Here is a 15,436-nt window from a genome sequence, read left to right on the forward strand (position 1 = left end):
GGTCCATTGTTAACCAAAACGTCATTATGTGGCACAAGGCTGTAATTATTTAGTAGAGTTCAATTTCTCAGTGTAAGAAAAGGGCTGGTTAGTTAGAGGTCCTGTGGGGAGAGGGGTAGATGAGGAAACTGGAGCCTGCCCTGTCTAACTGAGGCTGAGCTCTGAAACAAGGTGTATGGCAAAAAACCACTTCCCACAGGGGACTCAGGAACCCCCGCATGCCCAGTGAGGGTTTGTAAACTTGAGTGCTGCAAGGTAGGTGATGAAAGACTACACATCCCTTCAAAATCTTTAGTAACATCTACTTTGCTCAATAATGTTTTTAGTGCAAATGGGTTCTTCCTGGGGAACTCAAAGAGGTGGAGAGTGCTATGTCGTGCTGGGGACAGAGCCAGGATGCAGCCATGCCTTAGGGGCAGCTGCACATATTTCCATATCCAGCAAATGTTTTGAAAGATGCATATTTATTAAATGTCCATGTACAAAGAAGGGTAGCCATGGCACTAGGTATTTGCATGTCAAATTCTTTGCTTATTAAGATGCTATTGGCTATTGCTGAAATGATCCTCTGGGATTTCAGAAGAACTGGTCACCTAATTTTGCTATGGGAACAACATCAATGATGGATCACTTACTTCAGCATTTCAGACATGGTTCAGAAATCTTCACTGAGCACTAACTCTTTTGCAAACTCTGTGCTAGATTCTGGAGGTGCAGCTGCCAACCAGCCAGAACCAGTCTCCGGATGCAGTGTGGACTGGCATGGAGCCTAAACCAGACTCTCAGAATGGAAAAACCTTACCAAACACCACTAGATGTATGTACTACCACATCAGCCTTCTTTTCTTTCTTTCTTTTTTTTTGAGACACAGTTTCACTTTTTTGCCCAGGCTGGAGTGAAGTGGTGCGATCTCAGCTCACTGCAACCTCCACCCCCCAGGTTCAAGTGATTCTCCTGCCTTAGCCTCCTGAGTAGCTGGGATTACAGGTGCATGCCACCATGACCAGCTAATTTTTTGTATTTTTAGTAGAGACAGGGTTTCACCATGTTGGCCAGGCTGGTTCCGAACTCTTGAACTTAGGTGATCCACCTGCCTCAGCCTCCCAAAGTGCTAGGATTACAGATGTGAGCCACCACACCCGGCCACCACATCACCTTTCAATAGATCCTAATTTTTTTCATGATGACCTAGAGATGGCTTACTCCTGGAACAGACGGAGACCATTCCGAATTGTTCTGAATATGTTTGTATTTAAATATGTCCCAGATAATAAAATAGAAAGAATGCTTCATCTGATCTGAGAGCAGGAGCAAAGCCTTTCTGAAGGGTTGCCTGGCACTGTGGGTTTCAGGCAGGGCCTCTCTGCAGCTGCCTCATCTCCATTTCTTTCTTTCTGGCTTGGGGTTGCACTTTGGCTCTGACTCCGTGCCTTCTGCTGGGAGCTCTCCTCACAGGGCTTACTTGAGGGATGCTTCTTTTGAGGTGGAAGTTAACCTGGAAGAAAAAAAGCAGGAGCTACGAGATCCGTTTGGACCATCTTTTGCCATAGTTCCAGTTTCTGAGGGCTGGGTACTAGGGAAAATTATTATAGCAGTGACCCAGAGAAGCACTGGTGGTGTCATATAGACTTGGCTAACGTTCCCCCAAAATTGGTATGCAATCATTGGTGATAGATAGAGTGTGACTGGATGAACTTAATATACATTGATTTTACATGTATTAGAAAAAGATGGGTTGGGTGTGGTGGCTCATGGCTGTAATCCCAGCACTTTGGGAGGCTGAGGCGGTGGATCACCTGAGGTCAGGAGTTCAAGACCACACCGGCCAATATGGTGAAACCCTGTCTCTACTAAAAATACAAAGAAATTAGCCAAGTGTGGTGGTGCACACCTATAGTCCCAGCTACTCAGAGGCTGAGGCGGTAGAATTGCTTGAACCCAGGAGGTGGAGGCTGCAGTGAGCTGAGATCTTGCCACTGCACTCCAGCCTGGGTGACAGCGAGACTCCATCTCAAAAAAAAAAAAAAAATTTTTTTTTTTAAAAAGAAAAAAATTAGGTTGGGCACGGTGGCCGTAATCCTTGCACTTTAGGAGGCTGAGGCGGGCAGATCACTTGAGATCAGGAGTTAGAGACCAGCCTGGCCAACATGGTGAAACCCCATCTCTACTGAAAATAAAAAAATTAGCTGGGCTGGTGGCACATGCCTGTAGTTCCAGCTACTCGGGAGGCTGAGGCAGAAGAATTGCTTGAACTCAGCAGGCAGAGGTTGCAGAGAGCCAAGATCATGCCACTGCACTCCAGCCTGGGTGACAGAGTGAGATTCCATCTCAAAAAGAAAAAAAAAAAGTAAAGAAAAGAAAGAAAAACATATCTACACATCAAATATGATTTTACCAATACTGCCACTTAGGACAAGAGCCATGATTGACAGTGCTGTAACAATGTTCTTTATGCTGCCTGGGTGACTCACAGGTGCCATGCTCAGGCATGCCAGTAAGTGTCACCATGCTTCAGAACTAAACCTTCTGCCTACTTGTTTGACTTCAAAGATAGTAGAGATGATAAAGAGTGTTGGTATGGACTTAGGGATTTATTTTACTTTTTTTTTTTTTTTAATTTTAGAGATGGGGTCTTGTTATGTTGTCCAGGCTGGACTCAAACTCCTGGGTTCAGGATCCCCCTGCCTCAGCCTCTCAGCCTCCTGAGTAGCTGGGATTACAGGCACATGCCACCACACCCTGCTTGGATTCTTAAACTGGAAATTTCCATGTGTGTTAATGCATCCTTTCAAGCACTACATTGCAACCTCTCTTCTGGCCACAGCACGCAGATGGAAAGATACTTTTCACTGACAAATGTGGGACATTCTGGGTGTGGAAGAGCCGTAGAACTATCCCAGGCTGAAGAGGAAGGAGAGGGAGTGGCACAGTGTCCTAACCACACTCCTCTGGGGCAGGCCTGGGCTTTCCCACCCTTGGAACAGCTTGAGCCCCTGAAGCCAGCTGGGAGTTAAAAAACATGTCACTGACTAAGAGGCCTCTCTGTAGGGTTATTTCCTGCCCCTTCCGCAAAAATTGATAGCCAGTTTTTCTGCTAGTTCCTCCAGGAGGGAAGGGGAGAATCAGAGCCAACTGTGCTGTATTATTTACCAATTCCTATTTAGTAACAGGAATCTAGACAGAAAAAAATGAGAGAGAAGAGAGACAAGAAAATGAGGCAAGGACAGAGGAAAAGGAAAGGAGTGGTGACATGTGGAAGGCCTTGGGGAAAAGCAAAGAGAACACTGGGCCCCGGAAGATATTTTATTTCATTTTATTTTTATTTTGAGATAAGGTCTTACTCTGTCATCCAGGCTGGAGTGCAGTGGTACAATCACGGCTCACTGCAGCCTCCATCTCCTGGGTTCAAGTGATCCTCCCACCTCAGCCTCCCAAGTAGCTGGCACTACACGTGCATGACACCATGCCCGGCTAATTTTTGAACTGTTTTGTAGAGACATGATTTCTCCATGTTGCCCAGGCTGGTCTCAAACCCCTGGGCTCAAGTGATCTGCCAGCCTCAGCCTTCCAAAGTGCTGAGATTACAGGTATGAGTCACCGCACCCAGCCGAGACATTTTAAAGCTGGAAACTCTGTAGTAAACAATCTTTTTTTTTTTTTTTTTTTTTTTGAGATGGAGTCCTGCTCTGTCACCCAGGCTGGAGTGCAGTGGCACAATCTCGGCTCACTGCAACCTCCGCCCCCTGGGTTCAAGCAATTCTCTTGCCTCAGCCTCCCAAGTAGCTGGGATTACAGGCATGCGCTACCACACTTGGCTAATTTTTGTATTTTGAGTAGAGACAGGGCTTCGCCATGTTGGCCAGGCTGGTCTCGAATTCGTGGCCTCAAGTGATCCACCTGCCTCAGCCTCCTGAAGTGCTGGGATTACAGGTGTGAACCGCCACACCTGGGCAATATTTTTTTCCTTTTTTCTTTCCCAGACAGATGGATATCTGCTTTAGACTGGGAAGGGAGATAGACTCCTTTGTGATCAATAAATGGGTTTTTAGTTGTTACTGTGTCTGGAAATTGTATCCAAATGACAGACATCTTTTCTCCTCTGAGTATATTTGACATAATGATGGGTTATGTTAATTTATTTAAAGAATATGTGAAAAGGGGGGCAAAATCCTTTGAAATTGAGTGTGTTACTCAAGAGGACGTGCAGTTGTTTGAATTTGGCGTTGAACAGACTTGCTGGTAATGCAAAACTTATATATGTAGCTGCTTAACAGTCATTCAATTTTAGGATATAACAAGAAAAAAGGGAAAGAGGACCCCAGATCAGCTAATAGGCTGCAATGAAAGATTTACTCTTTGTTTCCTGCAACTGTAAGCAGAAGTAATTTACATTATTTAGGAGATGGGACTAGGGGAGGGGATAGAGGAAGAAACTATCTGGAAATTCTCAAAGGACTTAAAGCATAGTTCTTTCTCCTGATCCTTGTGTTACAATAAGGAGCTACAAACACAGGTTGTACACTTAGTATGAGTTCCAGTAACACATTGGCTAAGAAGGGAGCCAGAGAGCCTGATATAGGTTCGAATCCTGACTCCCACCACTTGCTATGTGATATTACACAAGTTTCTTTTATCTTCTCTAAGCCACAAATGGGCATACTTGCATCTACCTCACAGGGTTGTTGTGAAGGTTAAATGAGATAATGCTGGAAAGCTCTCATATCATGTCATACATAGTACTTATTCAATAAATAGTAAAAGACAAGCTTGACTGGACTGCATTGTGTTAATAGGGAAGGGTGGTGGGAGGGTCTACTAAGGGTTGTGTACAGAAGGAGTCAGGCGGCCCTAGGAAAGGCTGACTTTTAGGAAATGAGATCTGTAGATGTCCGTTAAATAGGACTGCCTCATTATTTTGTCCTCATTTGAGAAATCTGAGGATTAGTGTCTACGATCTCTGAGCTCTGTTAGCTCTGAGATCTTCATACAACCAAAACTGAAAAGATCCAGGCTGTAAAATCAAAGTTCTTTGCTTCTCATCCTATCTATAAAAGAAAGAAAGCCCTGGAGAGTTTAATCTTGAAGAGTAGCTGGCTTTTTGCGGCATGAGTGGAAAGCAAGATCAGGGCCCATGGAGCACCAGAAGGGATGGTAGAGCGCCCTCTGGTGGCAGTCCTTGCCAGTGGCACAAAAGAATGCAAGCCCGCTGCCTTCTCTGTAAAAACTGGTCTTAAAGAAACCATCAGATTTAGGCCGATCACAGTCTAGGCGGAGGGAGCACAGTGGCTCACGCCTGTAATCCCAGTGCTTTGGAAGGCCAAGGTGTGAGGTTCTCTTGAACCCAGGAGTTCAAGGCTGCAGTGAGCCATGACTGTACCACTGCACTCCAGCCTGGGCTACACAGAGAACCCGTCTCTACAAAAAATAACAAAAATTAGGCCGGGTGCAGTGGCTCACGCCTGTAATCTCAGCACTTTGGGAGGCCGAGGAGGGTGGATCACCTGAGGTCAGGAGTTCAAGACCAGCCTGGCCAACATGGTGAAAACCCGTCTCTACTAAAAATGCAAAAATTAGCTGGGCGTGGTGGCGCATGCCTGTAGTCCCAGCTACTTGGGAGGTTGAGGCAGGAGAATCACTTGAACCCGGGAGGCGGAGGTTGCAGTGAGCCGAGAATGTGCCATTCACTCCAGCCAGGGCAACAGAGCAAGACTCTAGTCTCAAAAAATAAAAATAAAAATGGCCGGGCACGGTGGCTCACGTCTGTAATCCTAGCACTTTGGGAGGCTGAGGTGGGCAGATCACCTGAGGTCAGGAGTTCAAGATCAGCCTGGCCAACATGGCAAACCCCTGTCTCTACTAAAAATACAAAAAATAGCTGGAGATTGTGGCACATGCCTGTAATCTCAGCTACTTGGGAGGCTGAGGCAGGAGAATTGCTTGAACCCAAAAGACAGTGGTTGGAGTGAGCCGAGATTGAGCCACTGCACTCCAGCCTGGGTGACAGAGCGAGACTCTGTCTGAAAAAAAAAAAAAAAAAAATTTGCTGGACATGGCGGCATGTGCCTGTAGTCCCAGCTACTTGGAAAGATGAAGCAGAAGATCTCTTGAGTCTGAGGCTGCAGTGAGCCATAATCACGCCAGTGCACAGCCTGAGGGACAGCGACACTCCCTGTCTCTATGAAAGAAGAAGAAGAGGAAGAGGAGGAGGACAAGGAAGAGGAGGAGATATCTGACCTACCTCGTTTGACTGTAGGTCAAGGAGAAGGAGGAGGAGGAGGAAGAGAGGAGGAGGAGGACATATCTGACCTCCCTTGTTTGACTGTAGGTCATAAGACCCTACCTTGTTTGACTATAGGTCATGAGTCCCTCTTTCCAGAGAGGGTACTGACCCACACCCAGAAGGAAGAAATTCATGGTCAGAGAGCCCAGAAGAATCTGGAAAGATAGGCCTTGCTAGATTTCTTCACTCAGTGCATAGCATTAGCTGATACTTTTTTTGTCCAATTGCATTTATTACCTAGCTGTACCTACTTTGTTGAACCTACACATAAAAGTGGACAACTTCCCCTGTATCTCTTTGGGCCTTCATTCTGAAGGCTCCTGTGTATACACGTTAAATAAATTGGTATGCTCACACAAAACAAACAAACAAACAAAAAACAGGCCGGGCATGGTGGCTCACGCCTGTAATCCCAGCACTTTGGGAGGCCGAGGTGGGCAGATCACCTGAGGTCAGAAGTTCGAGACCAGCCTGACCAACATGGAAAAACCCCATTTCTACTAAAAAAAAAAAACCAAAAATTAGCCAGGTATGGTGGCACATGCCTGTAATCCCAGCTACTCAAGAGGCTGAGGCAGGAGAATCACTTAAACCTGGGAGGCGGGTGTTGCGGTGAGCCGAGATCATGCCATTGCACTCCAGCCTGGGCAACAAGAGCGAAACCCCCTCTCAAAATAACAATAATAATTATAATAATAAAATAAAATAAAAATAAATTGGTATGGCTTTTCTCCGATTAATCTGCCTTTTGAGAGTTGATTTGGCCCCTGCATACTAAAGGCTTTATGTGCATGTTCTCGTTTCAGCCTCTGGTGAAGGAGGCACTATTATTACCAATTTACTGAGAATAAGAGAGATTAGGTAATTTGTCCAAGGTCTGTGGGCAAATGAGCTGAATTTAGAACTAGACAGTTCTTTAAATCACTATGCTATGTTAGACAGAAGAGGAAAAGCCGAAAGGAAGTGAGGAAGGATATAACAGGAGAGTGACAGAACAAAAATTAGGATGTGCGAGCAATTAATTCTTTAAAAAACAGTAAAAGAAAGAAGCTGGGCAAAGATTAGAGCTGTGCAATCACTTAAGATTTTGCAAGGGCCAAGGGTGGTGGCTCATGCCTGTAATCTCAGCACTTTGGGAGGCTGAGGCAGGCAGATCACTTGAGCCCAGGAGTTCAAGACCAGCCTGGGTAACATGACGAAATCCTTTTTCTAAAAAAAGAAAAATTAGGCGGGCATGGTGGTGTGCGCTTATACTCACTCCCAGCCACTCGGGAGGCTTAGGTGGCAGGATTGCTTCGGCCCAGGAGATCGAGGCTGCAGTGAGCCACAGTGGTGCCACTGCACTCCGGCCTGGGTGACAGAGCAGGACACTGTCCTCCAAAAAAAGACTGTATAAGTGATCTCTACGGTGCACAGTCAAGCTCAGCCTAACTCACCAATGTTGGTTCTGCAGGACCCACGGTCACAGTTACTGTCTCTGGGTCATACCCAGGTGCTGTGGCACTAACAGTGTAGATACCTGGAAGCAGCAGCCGGAAGTAATCACCATGGTCACCTGAAAGTCACAAAGATATAACTCAGTCTACTGATTAAAAATCTGTCCCAAATAAGCTAGGGTTTTTATCTGACTACAAGGTTGGCTTTTCTTTTTTTTTGAGACGGGGTCTTGCTCTGTCACCCAGGCTGGAGTGAAGTGGTGTGATCTCAGCTCACTGCAACCTCTGCCTCTCAGGTTCAAGCAATTCTCCTGCCTCAGCCTCCCAAGTAGCTGGGATTACAGGTGCGTGCCACCATGCCCAGCTAATTTTTGTATTTTTAGTAGAGACGGGGTTTCATCATGTTGGCCAGGCTGGTCTCAAACTCCTGGCCTCAGGTGATTTGCCAGCCTTGGCCTCCCAAAGTGCTGGGATTACAGGCATGAGCCACCGAGCCCGGCCGTCTTTTCTTTTTCAAAATAAATAAACAGAGTCCGGTTCTCACTATGTTGCCCAGGCTGGTCTCAAACTCCTGGGCTCAAGTGATCCTTCCGCCTCAGCCTCCCAAAGTGCTGCGATTATAGGCATGAGCCACTGCCCCCAGCCTGGCTTTTCTTAATAGCATGAAACTAGTAAAGATTTAAATCATTTGTGGACTATCTTAATAGGAGTACGGCCTCAGCTCCTACGAAGCAGGAGTTTTACTGTGCTCTACACTGAACATGTTAAATGTAATTCTAGACCCTGTAGTTTAATACAAACTCCCCTCCAGTAAAGGATCACTAGGAGAGAGGAAAGGTTGAAAGGTCTGTGAATGTTTTGCCTAATAAAGAAACTACATGAGACCACAGTTTTGATATTTGAAAGGCCACTGTGAAGAAATGATGTCTACCTAAAGAAATAAGAATGAGAAGTATGGGTTTAAGTTGCAGGGAGGCAGATTTTGCTAGACAGAAATAAAACCTATTGAGGCCAGGTGCGGTGGCTCATGCCTGTAATCCCAGCACTTTGGGAGGCCCAGGTGGGTGGATCACCTGAGTTCAGGAGTTTGAGAACAGCCTGGCCAACATGGTGAAACCCCCATCTCTACTAAAAATACGAAAATTAGCCAGGCGTGGTGGCACATGCTTGTAGTCTCAGCTACTTGGGAGGCTGAGGCAGGATAATTGCTGGACCGTGAGAGGTGGAGGCTGCAGTGAGCAGAGATCGCGCCACTGCACTCCAGCCTTGGTGACAGAGCAAGATTCTGTCTCAAATAGAACAAACAAACAAACAAACAAATCTGTTGAGAGAAACAGAGCTACAAAAAAAGGAATGGACTGCTTTATGAAATTGTGAGCACTCAGAGCACTCAAGCACAGACTAGATCAGAAGCCTGGAAAGGCCACGCAGATGTACAGTGCAAAACCTGCACCACTGAACATGGAGGCCCTGGGTTGGACAAAAAGCTGTCGGCGGTGTTATATGGGTGTAATCTTACATTCAATGGGAAGGCTGGACTACATGACCAGTAAAGATACGATTTTGAGAGTCCTATCTCTTTTTTTGAGATAGGGTCTCACTCTGTTGCCCAGGCTAGAGTGCAGTGGTGCTATCATAGCTCACTGCAATCTTGAACTCCCAGACTCAAGCAATTTTCCTGCCTCAGCCTTTTGAATAGCTGGGACTATAGGCACACACCACTGTGACTGGTAAATTTTATTATTTTTATTTTTTGTAGAGATGGGGTCTTGCTATGTTGACCAGCATGGTCTTGAACTCTTGACCTCAAGCAATTCTCCCAGCTCAGCCTCTCAAAGTGCTGGGATTACAGGCATATGCCATTGTGCCGAGTGAGAATCTTATTTTTAATATTTCTTCTATTGGGCTGGTTGCAGTGGCTCATACCACTGCACTCCAGCCTGGGCGACAGAGCGAGACTCTGCCTCAAAAAAAAATTTCTTTTATGATCTTCAAAAGTATGGCAAGGGAAAAATAAAATTCAAAAGAAGCCTGTTTTTCTATAACAAGGAAAGTGCATTTTGGCTAATGACTTTCCACCCCTTTAGACTCAATTATGACAGTGATTTTAAAATTCATTTTAAGTATATAGCAATGAATATTTGGAAATAATAAATACAATAAACATTGAGACAAACAATAATGAAGAAGTCTTTTTCTGCCCCCTATTAAATGCCTGTAATTTACTTTAAAATACTTCAGCAAAGTACATGTGTTGGATAGTTGAAATGACACCCCAGGGGTTGTCATTTTCTTAACTGGGGACATGAATCCTGAAGTGGTTAGCGAGTGTTGTATCAGAAAGGCCCCATTCCAGATGCAGCTACTATGAGGGCTTCAGTTAGCTTTCTCTCTCATCAACACTAGATGCTTTGCTAAGTAATATAATGAATGTTTACAATGGGTTTTTTCCCTGATGAAATGAAAAAAAAAATTTTTTTTTTTGAGATGGAGTCTTGCTCTGTCGCCCAGGCTGGAGTACAATGGCTCAATCTTGGCTCACTGCAACCTCCACCTCCTGGGTTCAAGCGATTCTCCTGCCTCAGCCTCTTGAGTATCTGTGACTACAGGTGCCTGCCACCACGCCTGGCTAATTTTTTGTATTTTTAGTAGAGACGGGGTTTTACCACGTAGGCCAGGCTGGTCTTGAACTCCTGACCTTAGGTGATCCACCCGCCTTGGCCTCCCAAAGCGCTGGGATTATAGGCATGAGCTACTGTGCCCAGCCTAATAATTTGTTAATTAACACAATGGCCGGTGAAAGTGGCACTTATTGGAAAAATTAGTGGGGTTTAATATGTTTGGTTTTTATTGTTGTTTTGAAACAGAGTCTCACTCTGCCCAGGCTGGAGTGCAGAGACGTGATTTCGGCTCACTGCAACCTCCACCTCCTGGGTTCAAATGATTCTCATGCCTCTGTGCCTCAGCTTCCCGAGTAGCTGGGACTACAGACCACACCACCACACCCAGCTAATTTTTTTTTTTTTTTTTTTTTTTGAGACGGAGTCTCACTCTGTCGCCCAGGCTGGAGTGCAGTGGCATGATCTTGCCTAACTGCAACCTCCACCTCCTGGGTTCAAGCGATTCTCCTGCCTCAGCCTCCCAAGTAGCTGGGATCACAGGCACATGCCACTATACCTGGCTAATTTTTTGTATTTTAGTAGAGATGGCGTTTCACCATGTTGCCTAGGCTGGTTGCGAATTCCTGAGCTCAGGCAATCCCCCCACCTCGGCCTCCCAAAGTGCTGGGATTACAGGTGTGAGCCACCGCTCCTGGCCACACCCAGCTAATTTTTGTAGTTTTAGTAGACAGGGGTTTCACCATGTTGGCCAGGCCGGTCTTGAGCTCCTGACCTCAAGTGTTCCTCTCACCTGAGCCTCCCAAACTGTTGAGATTACAAGCATGAGCCACTGTGCCCAGCAATATATGTTGATTGGCTGGAATGTTTTAGAGACATTCCCACACTTGCTTGGATAGAGCATAAAATCTAGCAAAAGCCAGGTGTGCATTCCTGGAATCCCAGCACTTTGGGAGGCTGAGGCAGGCAGATGACTTGAGCTCAGGAGTTCGAGACCAGCCTGGACAACAGGGCAAAACTCTGTCTCTGTAAAAAATAAAAAATAAAAAATAAAAAAATTAGCTGAGCATGGTGGTATGCACTTGTAGTTCCAGCTACTTGGGAGGCTGAGGAGGGAGGCCCACCTGAGCCTGGAAGGTCAAGGCTGCAGTGAGCCCTGACTGCACCACTGCACTGCAGCCCAGGCAATAGAGTGAGACCCTGTAATCCAGCTATTTGGGAGGCTGAGGCAGAAGAATTGCTTGAGTTTGAGACCAGCTTGGGCAACATAGTGAGACCCCATCACCTTGCTAGAAAGAATCTAGCAAGCCCTGAAGAAGGCTGTGCTCATAAGAATGATTCCTACGACTCAGAAACATTTCTGTAAAAAACGGAAAAAGAAGAAACAATAAAAAGGATGGTTCCTGAGTTTGGATTCCTAAACAGTCCTGTGTCCAGACATTTGGCTAACAGGCTCTGGTTGTCTGATACTTCACTGTGAGGCTACAGGATTCTGCCTTTAGACATTACCTTTGCCTTGAATGAACCTTTCATGTAAGATGCACTGAGATCACTTTAAAGGACAGAAAGCTGAGAGTTCATCCAGCTTAAACAGATTGTAGGAATTGGAAATGGCTGCTTGGTAATAAATGTTAGTGTAGTAAAATTCAGGTGAGACTTGCTAGTATTAAGGTTGTGTGGAGGGCTGGGTGTGGTGGCTCACACCTGTAACCCTAGTACTTTGGGAGGCTTTTGAGTCCAGGAGCTTGAAACCAGCCTGGGCAACATGGTGAAACCCCATCTGTACAAAAAACACAAAAAATTAGTCAGATGTGGTGTTGCATGCTTGTAGTCCTAGCTACATTGGAGGCTGAGTTAGGAGGATGGCTTGAGCTCAGGAGGCAGAGGTTGCAGTGAGATCACACCATTGCCCTCCAGCCTGGATGGTGGAATGAGACTCCTTTTCAAAAGAAAAAAGAAAAAGAAAAAACAGTGGGGATTTAGGCAAATCTCACCTACCTGTAACCATAACCATTTGTAGCCACTGTTATGCATTAAAAGCAAAATAAAACAAAAAAAATCCTACGAGTTGTGCATGATCAAGCTGGGCTGAGTCAGCTTACAACACCATTCTGCTGTGAGATAATTCTGTAACCTTCTAGGAGGTTCCAGGTAGCTCTAAGATCCGCCTCCACCATCAATCTTGCCCCCACAGTAAGCCTATGATGGAAAGAATCTTGCTAACTTTCCCAATGGAGGTGTAGGGAAATGCCAAGTCAGCAACAAGGCTAACTATCCATTTCACAGTCCTCTTTCTACCCGATTTCACACCAGTATGTGAGCTATTAACAGGCTTAAGCCCAGAAAATACCCCTAACAAAATTGTATGTGGTAGCAACTCCTGAATGCTGATGAGAAGTTACATTTACATCAGTCTTTCCTGGTCCTGACCTCTCAGGGATTGCTTGCATCAGAAACAAAAGATTTTCCATTAAAACATCTTGGTTGTTTGATTCAGCCTCTTAATTTACTGTCTCCATTTTCATTGCCCTTCTTTCCTCCATCCCCCCCACTCCCAGCATCCTTGACACCCCTGCTGGTTTCACCAGCTTACAAACTGGCCCCTTGATTATGCTGAAGAAGATGCAGGAGTGAACGCTTCCTTCTTAGCCCTAAGCAGTGACCACCTACCTGAAGTGACATCATGGTTAATCCCACTGACAGAAATGACAGCATTGGCGAGATTATTGTAATTCTCATCAAGCACCATTCCCTTGATGCCCTGGTGAACCTGCAGGAACAAGTATATAGTTATGATCATAAAACATTTGTACCATTTGTACAGTGTTTTAGAGTCTCAAAGCCCTTTCTCTTATGTTTTTGCATTTTATCTTCACAAAGACGATGGTAATAGTCCCTTAACTGGTCTCTTTGCCTCTCTCCCTGCCCCAATTAATCTCTTCGCAATTAGAGTGGTCAGAGCGTTCCTGTTAAAGCCTGACTCAAATCATGTCACTATCCTACTCAAAACCTAACTCACTTTGAGCAAAAGCTGAAGTTCTTGTGATGGTCTGTCTGTAAAGCTACCTGTTAGCTCTCTGATCCCATCTCCAACCACCTTTTCTCTCCCTTACTTCTGAGATCAGTCCAGCCACACTGGTGTCCTGGCTTTCTTTTCTTTCTTTCTTTCTTTTTTTGTTTTTAATTTTTGTTATTTGCTGTGACAGACTATAGTAAAATACACATAAAATAAAATTTACCATTTTAAGTGTACAGTTCAGTGTTATTAAATACATTTAGCTAGGTGCAGTGGCTCATGCCTGTAATTCCAGCACTTTGGGAGGCCGAGGTGGGCGGATCACCTGAGGTTAGGAGTTTGAGACCAGCCTGGCCAACATGGTGAAACCCCGTCTCTATTAAAAATACAAAAATTAGCCAGGTGTGGTGGTGGGCGCCTGTAATCCTAGCTACTCAGGAGGCCGAGACAGGAGAATCGCTTAAACTGAGGAGGCGGAGGTTGCAGTGGGCTTAGATCACACCACTGCACTCCAGCCTGGGCAACAGAGTGAGACTCCATCTAAAAAAAAAACATTTGTAATGTTGTGCGGCCATCACCACCACCCATCTGCATAACTCTTTTTATCTTAAAAAACTGAAACTCTATATCTATTAAACAATGATTCTCCATTATCCCCTCCCCCAGCCCCTGGCAACCACCATTTTATCAATACTTTTCATCTCTATAATTTTGACTACTCTAAGTACCTCATATAAGTGGAATAATACAGTATTTGCCTTTTTGTGGATGGCTAATTTCACTTGGCATAATGTCCTCAAGATTCATCCATGTTGTAGCATGTGTCAGAATTTCCTTCCTTTTTTTGAGATGGAGTTTCGCTCTCGTTGCCCAGGCTGGAGTGCAATGGCGCAATCTCAGCTCACCATAACCTCCACCTCCCGGGTTCAAGCGATTCTCCTGCCTCAGCCTCTCAAGTAGCTGGGATTACAGGCATGCGCCACCATGCCCAGCTAATTTTGTATTTTTAGTAAAGACAGGGTTTCTCCATGTTGGTCAGGCTGGTCTCAAACTCCCAAACTCAGGTGATCCGCCCGCCTTGGCCTCCCAAAGTGCTGGGATTACAGGCATGAGTCACCACACCTGGAGACAATTTCCTTCCTTTTTAAGGCTGTATAATATTCCACTGTATGGATATACCACATTTGTTTATACAGTCATCCACCAATGAACACTGGGTTGCTCCCACTTTTTGGCTATTGTAAATAATGCTGTTACAAATATGGATGTGCAAATATCTCTTTGAGGCCCTTATTTCCGTTCTTTTGAATATATACTCAAAAGTGGCATTGCTGGAGCACATAGGAATTCTAATTATTTGAGGAATTGCCAGTAACTGTTTTTCATAATGATTGTACCACTTTACATTCCCATTAATAGTGCACAAGGGTTCCAATTTCTCCACATCCTTGCAAACATTTGTGAAGTTCTGTTTTTTTGATAGCAGCCATCCTAATCAATTTGAGGTGGAATCTCACTGTAGTTTTAATTTGCATTTCCCTAATGATTAGTGGTGCTGAGCATTTTTCATATGCTTTTTGTTGGTTTTGTATTTGCAGTTGTGTCCATTTCAAGGAACCCTTTTGTCCCCTAGATATTTGCATGTTTCTGTCCCTCACCTCCTTGAAATTTTTGTTTAAATGTCACCTCCTCTGTGAGACTTTCTTCATAGCATTTCTCTTTTAACATGTTATACAATTTATTGTTTACTGCCTGTCTTTCCTCACTAGAAGGTAAGTTCCATATGGGCGGGGATATTTGCTTATTTATTCATAATTCACAGCATATGGTACGGTTTCTGACAAATAGTTGTGCTTGATAATTTTTTTTGAGAATGGTCTTGCTCTGCTGCCCAGGCTGGAGTGCAATGGCACGATCACAGCGCACTGTAGCCTTGACCTCCCAGCACAAGACAAGTGATCCTCCCACCTCATCCTCCTGTGTAGCTGGGTCTACAGGAGCATGCCACCATGCTTGGCTATTTTTTTTTTTTTTTAGTAGACATGGGGTCTAGCTATGTTGCCCAGGCTGGTCTCAAACTCCTGA

At 45.0% G+C, this 15,436-nt stretch overlaps 1 protein-coding gene across 1 annotated transcript in view; it reads right to left on the bottom strand.

Moving 5' to 3' along the window:
- Positions 1-462: 462 nt before the first annotated feature.
- Positions 463-15,436, bottom strand: part of CPN1 (carboxypeptidase N subunit 1) — a 40,004-nt gene continuing 25,030 nt past the window's right edge. The window contains exons 7-9 of the mRNA XM_019034351.4: positions 13,006-13,105; positions 7,718-7,836; positions 463-1,496 (exon numbers count right to left, since the gene is read on the bottom strand). Coding sequence (XP_018889896.4) covers positions 1,350-1,496; positions 7,718-7,836; positions 13,006-13,105 — 366 coding nt within the window. The 3' untranslated portion in view covers positions 463-1,349. The remainder of the gene's footprint in view (positions 1,497-7,717; positions 7,837-13,005; positions 13,106-15,436) is intronic.

The sequence above is a fragment of the Gorilla gorilla genome, chromosome 8 (assembly GCF_029281585.2).
Source record: "Gorilla gorilla gorilla isolate KB3781 chromosome 8, NHGRI_mGorGor1-v2.1_pri, whole genome shotgun sequence".
Classification (NCBI taxonomy): Eukaryota; Metazoa; Chordata; class Mammalia; order Primates; family Hominidae; genus Gorilla; species Gorilla gorilla.